General features: G+C 36.4%; 1 protein-coding gene across 4 annotated transcripts in view; it reads right to left on the bottom strand.

The window, feature by feature from the left end:
* LOC106880926 (mitogen-activated protein kinase kinase kinase 7-like) overlaps positions 1 to 12,500 on the bottom strand; it is a 427,548-nt gene that overhangs the window by 51,441 nt on the left and 363,607 nt on the right. For all 4 annotated transcript variants that reach the window (XM_089338807.1, XM_089338806.1, XM_089338808.1 and 1 more), the window contains one exon: positions 2,531 to 2,713. In XM_089338807.1, the coding sequence (XP_089194933.1) occupies positions 2,531 to 2,713 (183 nt within the window). The remainder of the gene's footprint in view (positions 1 to 2,530; positions 2,714 to 12,500) is intronic.

Here is a 12,500-nt window from a genome sequence, read left to right as displayed (position 1 = left end):
ATGACCGTCCCCAGACACAACATAAAAGTTAAACAAGAGCGCAGAAAATACAGACCAGACAGAGAGACAGACAGACAGACAAAGACATGAGTTAATAAATTCATAGAAAAACAGAAAACCGGTGAAATTATTCTAATAAAGGAAAACTTTTCAGAAACCAAATTCCCATTGCGGTCGAGTCCACATCTAACCACCCACCAGCAGACATCTCGAAATAATGGTAAAACAAAACAAAAAGAGCACATAACGACAACAATAACAATAATCACTATAATAATAATAATAATAATAATAATAATAATGCTAAATTCATTGAGGTTGAAGAAACGTCATCATCGTCGACAACAATATGAACAACAAACAAGAAAAGCAGATGGAAAATAAAATAAGATAAACGAAACACCCAGAAGAAATCAGTGACAGTTTGGAAGTACGACAGAGGCAAAGTTAGAATCAAGACAGGAATTTAATCATTAAGACTTTAAAAGTTCTTTCGAGAACAAATTTAATTAATGGCTGCAGTTCAGTTCATCATCATTATCATCAGTTATGTGTGTACATAACATATATATGTAGATATATGTGTATATGTGCGTGAGTGTATGTGTACATACGTAGACATACATTTTATATATATATATATATATATAAAATATATATATATCAAATATACATATAATATTATAGATTTATAAATGAAATATACATATATACATAAACACCTATATGTGTATACAAAGATATAGTTGTATGTGTGTATGTGTACATAGGCATATATGTGTGTGTGTGTGTGTGTGTGTGTGTGTGTGTGTGTGTGTGTGTGTGTGTGTGTGTGTAGATATATATGCTTGTACGTGAATGTGTGTGTATACATTCATATATGCAAATGAGTAGACACACATATACACATACTTAAATATGTTAATTCACACGTGTAAATGTATACACACACATACATACACGTACATATTCATACTTGTATGTCTGTACATTAACAAGTCTAAGAACTATGCACAGCTAATGTCCAGAGAGTTGTAGAGAGTCTCTTTAAGAACAAGAAATTGCAGCGTATCTTCCGTATCTCTGGCACAAACAACATGACACCAGAGCTAAGTTGGTCTATTATTTCCCATGTCGTACATACGAGAAGCTAATAAACAAGAGAAACCCCACCAACGCACAATATCTACATAGAATAAACTGGTTGTGAGTTCCAGATATCTCAGGAAAAAATCAGAAGCTTTGTCCTCGCTGTAGGATTTCTGTTATGAAATTACTATTTTAGAATACATCTCTTGGTTGTGTGGTTCAAGAGGTTCAATTTGCAACCATGTGATTTTGGGTTCAGCTCCACTGTGCGGCACCTTGGGCAAGTGTCTTTTACAGTAGCCCCCAGGCTGACCAAAACCTTAGGAGTGAATTTGACCCAAGACCATTCTGATAGAAAGTGCAAAAGAAAGAGAGCAGGAGACTATCAAGGATGTTTGTGAACTGACAATATCAAAAAAGGAGTTCTATATTTAAGAGATGAGGAATTATGCACACAACAACCTCCTAAGCAAACCAAGTGCAAATATGAATAGCATATGGGAACTAGTATTAAGGAAAGATAGGAAAATATTACATTTATAAACCCTAAAAATTCAATCCATAATTGCCCACAAGCACATGGCATAGTGGTTAAGAGTGTGGGCTACTAACCCCAAGATTCCGAGTTCAATTCCAGGCAGTGACCTGAATAATAATAATAATAATAATGATAATATTGAAAAATACCTTAGAAATGAGAACCCAGGTTCGAAATTTCCCCAAGAAAGGGGTATATCAGCTGAAATGTGTTAACAACAAACAAGATGAGGTAATATATCTGTCAATTGTAAATAATGTAAATAATCAAAAATGGACTAGAAAGAAGAGTCTGAATGAGTGCAATGCTTGCAGTGCAACATCAAAGGTTTAATAATTATTAAACCCTACTACAAAACTCGGATAAGACCCTCAATAGAATACTGCTCTCATATCTGGGATGGTACTGTTTTCCTAGACTGTATCTCTGCACCACCACCCCACCCACAAAAACGACCACCCACAGATACAGAGTCACTCACCATTTCTATATTGTGTTCCACCACCAAGCCCTACATTAACCATGTAGCGTTTAAACCAGCCACATCCAGCACAAATATTCTACCTGTATTATTATGTTCAAGACAGCCAGATTTGACCTCTCACGCCTACCCTACAATGTCATTCTGAAAATATACAATTGTGTCACTGAAATCTCAAAGCTACGAGACAATGCATGATTAATTCAAAATAATGTGGAATGTTAATGGGACAATCACTTTTCCCAGTCCTTCCTTCCCAGAAATGTCATCCTGCTGGAATACCTTACCTGCTCAGGTTTATTTTCCTTGCAGATGTTTAATAAGAACATCAATCATATCAATTGTAATTCTTTACTCCCCAGACCACATCCAAGTTGTATTACAAAATGTTATAAATAGAAAAAGCTGAGCATCCTACTCACTGTTTAAGCCCATATTGTCGAAGGATGAGGTGTCCACAATCGGGAAAGGGTACATCTGTTCGACGTTAGCGGCTGACGGGTGAGACACCATGTCAGATAGGGAGTTGCCATGTTGTAAGGGTTTCACAGGGCTGTTTGACCGAGATGTTGAAGTAGGACCTGAAGCTTGTCCGTTGATTAAATCTAAAAGAAAAATAGAAGGGAAAAAAGACAGAAAAAAAATTAATACATTTTATCTTAGTGTCAATGTTGTTGTTTAGCTCCAGCTTTATTCTTATCAAACAAACCTATGATCCAAGGCTTTCCAACTAGGACCAACACCCCTTTCCCACCCTTTTATTTTGACAGACATAGTGCATCTCATGTGCCCTTACCCTTTTTTTTTTTTTTTTTTTTTTTTTTGGTCAGGTTTTGTCTGGAAGATCTGACCTGCTATTTCTTGTGGGTCAAGCAATGTTATAACAATGCTCTCCACTGTTACAATTATAAACCATCGCTCTTGTATGGACCATAACTTTTAAATATTTACAGAGGAAAATACCTTATTGATTAACCTACTAAATATTGCTCATAAATTTAGCCAAGGTATCAAAAATGAGTGTGGAATCAGACAAATGTTTTAAAGCTTTTAGAAGAAGGAGCAAATTAATTAAAACTGTGAATATTGAATGCAATGCAGGCACCAAAATAGGAGAATTCGATAAGAGTCATTCATACAAATATTTAGGAATTGATGAAATTGTTAAGATACAAAACACCTAAAGGCAGGAAAAAAATTAGAAATGAGTGCTACAAAAGAGTCAGAATGATATTAAAAATTGAACTGAATTCTAGAAGTAATATGACAGGTATGAACTCGTTAACCATTCCAGGTATAAACTACAGTCTCAATGCAGTAAACACAGAGTGAATTGCAGAGCTTAGACGGAAAAATTACAAAACTTCTGACAGTGTTTCAAAGCTAACACCTTAAAGCTGATAGAGATAGAATACACAACACACGAGAAGGACAGCTGTGATAGAAATAGAAAACTAATACAATGTAACAGCAATGAGACTAGGAAAATGCTTGGAAGTAAGCAAAGGGAAACTTATTAGAATGATAAGGAAACATAAAGAAAACAAATATAAACTTTGCTCTTGTACGAGCAAAATGAAAACTGGGAAAAACTAGCCATAGTGATGAAAGAGATTTAGATAAGGAAAAAACATTAGAAAAGTTAAAAAAAGAAAACAAAAGTTATCAAAAGAGAATTGAAAAAAAAAAATACTAAAGAAAAAAATGGAGAGAAAAAAATACTTCATGGCCAATGCGCAATGAAACTCTAGAGACAAGAAATACATCAGAGTAAAAAGTAACAATGGTTATTACAGTTACAGTAGACCAATGCCAGGCTGAAATAATTACAAAAGTAAAATAAAAACAAAAAGAGATGCCAACATCAACTGCAGACGATGAGGTGATTGACCACATCATTTCCAAGTACTCAGTTTTTGCTAAATCCAAATATATTCTTCAAGTGGCCAAAACTGAGAGTCATTCCACCATACAGCAGCAGGCACTTTAGCTCCCGTTAGTTTAGGTAGGCTCTTAATTTCATTATGTATGTGCATATATGCCAATGATATCACTGTCGGTGATTGGCCTTTGTACTCTATTAAGGATATAGAAGTCGGGGGAATTTCCCAAATATAACATCTGATATGGCCTGGTGTTCAGGACAGTGGCAGTGATCAACAAAGCCAGCCCTGAACTGAGCAACAATAGCAGAGATGGGAGGAATACCTCCAGAAAATTTCCCTTTGGTTTTGTGCTCATGCTATGAGATGCTTTCAACCTTCATGAGAAGTCTTGTGCAAATACAATTGAGGTAATCTTGAAAATCTTTCTTAATAGTCTGGGTTCCAGCTCCATAGAGAAGAATACTCTCTACCCATGTCTTGGAGAAAGCTAGCTTTGTTGACACTGAAATACTCAATTGTCAGTTGTAATGAAGCTTATTACAGACACTCCAGGCTTATACTTAAACATCATCATCATTTAATGCTCATTTTCCATGCAGCCATGGGTTAAATGGCTCGACAGGAGCTGGCATGGCCAGAGGCAGCACCAGGTTCCATAGTCTGTTTCAGCTTGCTTTCTACAGCTGGATACCCTTCCTAATACCAACCACTTTACAGAGTGTACTGGGTGCTTTTTTATCACCCTTATTGTTGTATTCCCAAACCACTTGTCTCCCCACTTCTCACCGCCCTTATTGTTGAGTTCAAACCCTACATTAATCACTAGACCCACGACTTCTTGCCCAAAATGTCAGCTCTCTCTGCATGGGATTCTTTACCTGCTCATATTTTTCCTTTAGTATTTTTTTTTTTTTTGGAACTTTGAAGGCATCCAATGTCTTCAGTCTGGGAGCACCTGTAAAAACCACAAGTATATGCCTTTCCTCCAGATGTAGCACATTAATAAAGAAATATATCTTATATACCCTCTACAATATTCCCCAAGTAAAATAAAATTCACACACCAATTCTAAGGGAATGGCTATCAAACATTACAGAACACATACCTCTATGCAGTCACCACTAAAGAAAATAACATAAATACTCCTGCAGAGCTGGTGGCTGGTACAAAAACATTCAGAAATGTAACACAACTCACACAGCACATATTCTACATAACAGACTGAACACTAAACTAACACCAGAAACAACAAAACAAACTCCCACAGACGAGATATATATATATATATATATATATATATATATATATATAAGTCAGTAAATAGTGGGGTTGTGTTAACCGCACGTGGAGAAATAATAGGAAAATGAAGAATAAAGCAGAATGCTAAATTGGAAGCATGTTTTAATAAAGATTTCAAATTGGAAGCATGTTTTAATAAAGATTTCTAACCAGCTTTCATTGCGAAGCAAATTTTCAAGAAAGAGAATGAAAATGTTTTTTACAAAGAAGTACAAGATGAAGAAAATAATATATAAAAAAATAACTATACCAATACATTATATTGTCTTTGAGCTTTTGAAGTTCAATGGTAGTTCATGTATATAATGGTTGGAAAAATAAGGATGCATGAGAATTAAGAATTGTGTTAGGTTTAAAATAGGAGCTAAAGGTTTATGTGCTAAGCAGGAAGTGTGGTGTCAAAACAGGAAGTGTGTGTAAGGGGAGACAAATGTTTTTAGTTGGAGTTATGAACTCTTTTTCAACAGGAAGTTTTTGACACCACACTTCCTGCTTAGCACATAAACCTTTAACTCCTATTTTAAACCTAACACAATTCTTAATTCTCATGCATCCTTATTTTTCCAACCATTATATACATGAACTACCATTGAACTTCAAAAGCTCAAAGACAATATAATGTATTGGTATAGTTATTTTTTTATATATTATTTTCTTCACTTTGTACTTCTTTGTAAAAAACATTTTCATTCTCTTTCTTGAAAATTTGCTTCGCAATGAAAGCCGGTTAGAAATCTTTATTAAAACATGCTTCCAATTTGAAATCTTTATTAAAACATGCTTCCAATTTAGCATTCTGCCTTATTCTTCATTTTCATATATATATATATTTCGTTTTTGGATTTGGTTTGCAAGATATTTTATGTGATTTCGTGTGTTGAAGCATATTCTGTTGTGTCTGGGGAGAGTCATTTTCTTTTCGTGCCTTAAAATTTAACACACTCACCGTTAAAATTTCCACTTAAATAGTAAGTGGAAATTTTAACGGTGAGTGTGTTAAATTTTAAGGCACGAAAAGAAAATGACTCTCCCCAGACACAACAGTATATATATATATATATATATATATATATATATATATATAGACACACATATATATATACATACATATCTACATACACACAATTTCGCATTCTTGAAAGACAACACTACTCACATCTCAGGAACATGGTGGGGCAGTAGAAACTCACATAAAGCTACTGCAAACATGATAGTGGTGGTAGTGGTAATAATAATAATGATAATGATAATAATAATAATAATAATAATAATAATAATAATAATATGGACTTGACAAGAGAACAGAGCAAACCCAAAAAACTGCTCTGCTGAGGACAGCTAGGGTTCTGAAATTGGTAGTTGGGTGTGTTGAATGTCTTCCCCAATAATTAACAACCAATTATTAAAGCTTATAATGAGCGGAAAGAGACCCTTTGAGACATCTGACGATAGGCTGCTGTATGTTCTCACAGAATCAATTAGAGCAAACAAGACCAAGCACTCTGAGAAGTAAAACAATAATAAATATCCTGATGCAACACCAGTCACTGGCTCTCATGGCTTTTGCTCTTAACTGATTGGAAGTGTTATCATGTACATTGTTTTGTTTTGGTATAAAAAGAAGGGCTACAGTAAATATTCTATTCAATACCACACATTTACTTCTCAGTTGTTTGACCATAACCAGTTGAGCATGTCCCTTAGTGGCTGACGATATGTGCATCTCTGATCACGAACAGAAGTAGTGGGGGAACATCATAATCATTTGTTGAGAGGAATTCTTTGGGGTTTGGATAATTCACCTCTGGAAGCATGGGTGTTTCATCCAACATCCTAAAACTTTCTTCAGGGACCTTTTGAGCGGGATGGGCTACTCAGCTTGAAGAAAATTCTAACTGGGCCCCACTTGCAAGGTCATGCGCTACTTATCTTGATAATGAGATCACCATGTCATGCACATATGGCTGTGATGTATGTGCCTGGTGTGCCCTTATCAGACAGGTAGTCATGATAGGTATACTGTATATCTGTACTCCAGTGTCACTCTGATGGCATGCACTGCTCTCTCACTCAATAGTAATAATAATAATAATAATAATAATGATGATGATGATGATGATGATGATGATGATGATGATGGACTCTCTCATCAAAGATGCACAGTATACCACATGACAGGTGTCAAAGTGTTCACAGAGCAACATGAGATGAAGTGTCTTGCTCAAGAACACAACACACCACCCGGTCTGGGAATTGAAATCACAATCTTGCATGTGAAGATTTTCTCTATCTCACTTCAGAAGAGTAATACATATTCAAATAGTCACATATAGCTTTTCTCTTTTGCAGTCACTGTTTGGACTAATGGTATCATATGCAGAAGTTAAAGGACTAGCTAAAATCCTTCATCTACTTCTTTTGCATGTAAGGAATTTAAGAGTGAAAAGTGCACCATACGGATAATAAAACAAGGAATATTTGAAGGAAGACAGAGAATTGAAGTTGCCAAATGGGTAAATAGTGAAAGCAGTTGAGAAAGGACAATGGTATACAGATTTGGGAATACTGGAAGCAGATGAAATAAAAAATGAAGAAATGAAGAAAATTACAAATAGCGAGTATATAAGGAGAGCGAGAAAAACTTTTACAATCAAAGTTGAATTCAAAAAATGTTATTGAAGCAAAAATGCAAGAGCGGTATTGGTAATCAGATATGGATTTGGAATTGTTGATAGATTGGACAAAAAACGACAAACAGAAACTTGACTGAAAAACTAGGAAACTGTTGAGGATGTATGGAGCCCACCATCTGAAAGCAAATATTGACCAGTTGTTCTTAAGAGAGATCAGAGTAGAAGAGGCTTAATTGTTGTGAAAGAGATGTATAGATGAAAAGGAAAAGTCTACTAGAATATTTACAGAGAAGCTGAGAGAAATTACTAAAGGCATTGAATAAAGAGCAGGTAATCAAGTGTGGAATTGGGGAAAAGGACAAGAATGAAATTCAAAGAGAGCATATTGGACAGGTTGAAGAGAAACCTTTGCATGTTCAAATTTTGGAAAGCCACTGATGATGTATGTGGAACAAAGCCTGGGCTTGTTTGAAAAAAAGGGCAATTGAAAAAAGAAACAGAGCCTTACTACAGCAGCTCAAGATGAAGCATTAAAAACAACTTGAGAAAATATGTATGGGGGGGGGGAGAAGGTGTCAACAAAATGTAGTGGGGGGGGGGGGGGGGGATTTGGGATGAAACAATGGCACATGGTGCAGAATGTCCCAAGTTGGCTCAGTAAGAATATAAGAAATGGAGGTTTGGAATTGGAAGTATTTGGTACAATTGTCAAGCTGAAGAAATGCTTGAGTCAGAGAATTGCAATATTCTATGGGATTTTTTCAATTCAAAAAGATAAGAGAGAAAATAATAAACCAGATATAACAATAAGAGACAAGGAAAAGCAAAATTGTTTCCTGATCTTTCATATCCATTTGATTCCAGGATTGGAAAGAAAGAAGATGAAAAATTGAAAAAGACACAATCCCATAAAATTTGAAACTGCAAGAATTTCGAGTATGAAAAGGTTGTACCTGTAATAATCAGTGCATTAGGGGCTGTAAGCAAAAATAAAGACAAATTGCTGAAGGAGATTTTATGACAACAGACAACGGCTCCAGCTGTAAAGAAAATAACTGCTCAAATAATCTGTAATATTCTACATTTGTACATGGAAAAATATATAAGCGTCTACCAAGACACAGTACCAATTTATCACCGATAATATTCTCAGACAATCTGATACTACTACCAACTGATTTTTTTGAACAGAAACAATGTAGAATATAGGCTCAAAACAAAAAAAGAAAACGAAAAAAGAAAAAAAAATGTAGGTATTAAATTAGAACTCACAAACTGATTGTTTACTGCTCACCTGTATCTATATCCACTCAGCTATTTCAAATTCGGAAAACAAATGTGTAAAATTAATAGAAAATAACTTATATTTATTACTTTTTCTTGTTCCAGAGAAGTGAGTCTCTGCACTGTGAACCAAATAAAATTCATATCCGTCTCTATTTAATTCAACATTTCACAAACATTGATGGTCTTTACCTTTCATTGCTTCTAACCACTGGGATGTGACCAGGCTCTTTAAGTTTTTATTTTTGTTTATTTACCCAACTGTCTGTTGGGCAACGCAAGATATTCTGTGAATCCAAGAAATCAAACTTCACTATCTGTCTATTTCTACTAGCATGAAGGCACTTGGCTTAGTGATTAGGGCAAATCAGCACACAATCGTAGGGTTGGGAGTTCAATTCTCGGCGAAGGCACTTGGCTTAGTGATTATGGCAAATCAGCACACAATCGTAGGGTTGGGAGTTCAATTCTCGGCGAAGGCACTTGGCTTAGTGATTAGGGCAAATCAGCACACAATCGTAGGGTTGGGAGTTCAATTCTCGGTGGCACTTTGTGTCCTTGAGCAAGACACTTTATTTCATGTTGCTCCAGTCCATTCAGCTGGCAAAAATGATTTGCATCAGTAATTCAATGGGCCAGCCTTGTCGTATTCCATGTCAGACTGAATCTCCCCGAGTACTACATTAAGGGTACGTATGTCTGTGGAGTTCTCAGTCCCTTGCACATTAATCTCACAAGCAGGCTGTTCCGTTGATCAGATCAACTGCAACTGACAGAGCACCAGTAATTCTATTCCTGCTACTGCCAGGTATGCAAGGACGGTGTACTTCTGGGACGTTGCTCATTCATGACCAAAGGGGGTCTTTAGCCTTTAGCCTTCTTTATTAAGATGATAGGATCACAGCTGTCTTAACAGATTTATATGTCTCCAGACAAAGCAATGCACGACATCCCCCTACAATCACAAGCACAGAATATGTTGATTAGCACTTGGTCGTTCAGACCTGTGCAACCCATTGACCTGTACAATGTTACAGCAAAGAGAGAGAGATTATCAGCCTCCTTCACACGAGAGACCAACACATTAGGCACTTCTTGCTCAGTAAGACATGACAACAGACAGACTACACTAATTAGTTAATAACTGAAACAAGAAGAGGCACAAAGACAGTGTGGTTAAGATGCTCGTCTACTAAACATGATGCTCAGCATGCTCAAGATATTGACATTACTTCTAGTCTCTTCACAACACAAAAACCAAGAAACCCTCCATCACTTGATCATAAAAGCAAACATGGCTCAGTGGTTAGAGTGTCAGGCTCACAATCATATGGTAGTGAGTTTGATTCCCAGGCCAGGCTGTGTGTTGGGTTCTTGAGCAAGACACTTTATTTCACATTGCTCCAGTTCATTCATCTGTAGATATGAGTTGTATCATCACTGGTGCCAAGTTGTAGCAGTCTTTGCCTTTCCCTTGGATAACATCGGTGGCTTGGAGAGGGGAGACTGGCATGCATGGGTGACTGCTGGTCTTCCATAAACAGCCTTGCCCAGACTTGTGCCTCAGAGGGAAACTTTCTAGGTGCAATCCCATGGTCAGTCATGATCGAAGGGGGAACAACAACAACATACATATGTATACACACACACACACACACACACACACACACACACATACAGAGGTGTGTAATGTGTACATCTTTCACTGATGTATGTACATTGGCAAGAGTTCTGTTCATAAGCAAGCAAACTGAGGCATCATTATATATAACGGTAAGGTGGTGAGCTAGCAGAAACGTTAGCATGCCAGACAAAATGCTTAGTGGTATTTCGTCCATCTTTACGTTCTGAGTTCAAATTCCACCAAGGGCGACTTTGCCTTTCATCCTTTTGGGGTTGATAAATTATGCACCTGTTGCATACTTAGGTCGATCTAATCATCTGGAATCCTCTCCCAAAATTTCAGGCCTGATGCCTAGAATAGAAAAGATTATACATCACCATATATACTCTACTACAAAACTCCCTTGCCTCTAAGATGCATCCCTGGCTTACAAGGTTCAAATTGGGAATTTTATCATTGACCTGACTATAAGCTGCAGCGACCTTTTTGAGAGCAAAGTTCAATTAGGTATCGCACCGTCAAAGTTATTGTTCGGTAACCAAGCTTTCAGTAAGCTGAAGATGTCTTACAACAACTGTTATACCATTAAGTCGATGCATTTTAAAAACTGTTGCTTATAAAGTAAAATTTTATCCTTTTCAGTTGTTCCAAGTGTTGCAACTTCAGACATGACTTGTACCTAGAAAATATCTGATGGGTTTTTTTTTTATAGGATGTGCTTATAAGTTGCATCCCCAACTGTAGGTGAAAATGTCAGAGGAAAAAAAATACAACTTATAGCCAAGTATATACAGTATATCTTCTGGTATAATATATTTATCCCAAGTTGTAACGAAAGACCCTTTTCATTCCCTCCCTCTGAAAGGGACCAGTGATTGATTGGTGAATTGAAAAACTAATGAACAATGATGATAATGTCTGCAAAATGTGATATAAGTCACATATCTCTGAATGTAGAAGTTTGCCTTGTTGATAATAAAAGACAATATTTCCAGAATGTTCTTATAAGTTCATGCAATCCTGGCACAAGGCCAGCAATTTTGAAAGGAAAACGGGGAAGCTGATTACATTGATCCCAGTACTGACTTGGTACCTATTTTGTCAACCCCTTAAGGATAGAAGACACAGTCAGCCTCAGCAGCATTTGAACTCAGAATGTAAAGAGCTAGAAGTGCGCTAAGCAATTTTTCATCAAGTGCAGTATCAACTCTCCCAGCTTGCTTGCCTTAATAATGTTCTTATAACACAGCACAATAATACATTACGTTCTTGTTATATAATAATTTTTATGATATTGATTTCTTGCATCGGCACAGAGCCATATATTTCAAGAGAGAACAACTGATAAGATCTTCACCAGTATTTGTCTGGCATCTTAATTTTGCTTGCCCTGGAAGAATGGCAGATAAGGTCAACCTTGGCAAAATTTGAACTCACAATATTAAAATACCATAAATAAATTATAGGCACAGGCATGGCTGTGTGGTAAGAAGCGTGCTTCCCTACCACATGGTTCCGGGTTCAGTCCCACTGCATGACACCTTGGGCAAGTATCTTCTACTATAGCCACGGGTTTACCAAAGCCTTGTGCAGGGATTTGGTAGATGGAAACTGAAAGAAGCATATCATATATATATGTGTGTGTTTTGTGTCTATGTTTGTCCC

The sequence above is a fragment of the Octopus bimaculoides genome, chromosome 21 (genome assembly GCF_046866305.1).
Source record: "Octopus bimaculoides isolate indiv1 chromosome 21, ASM4686630v1, whole genome shotgun sequence".
NCBI lineage: Eukaryota > Metazoa > Mollusca > Cephalopoda > Octopoda > Octopodidae > Octopus > Octopus bimaculoides.
The sequence above is the reverse complement of the archived record's forward strand: the minus strand, read 5'-3'. Positions and strand labels throughout refer to the sequence as shown.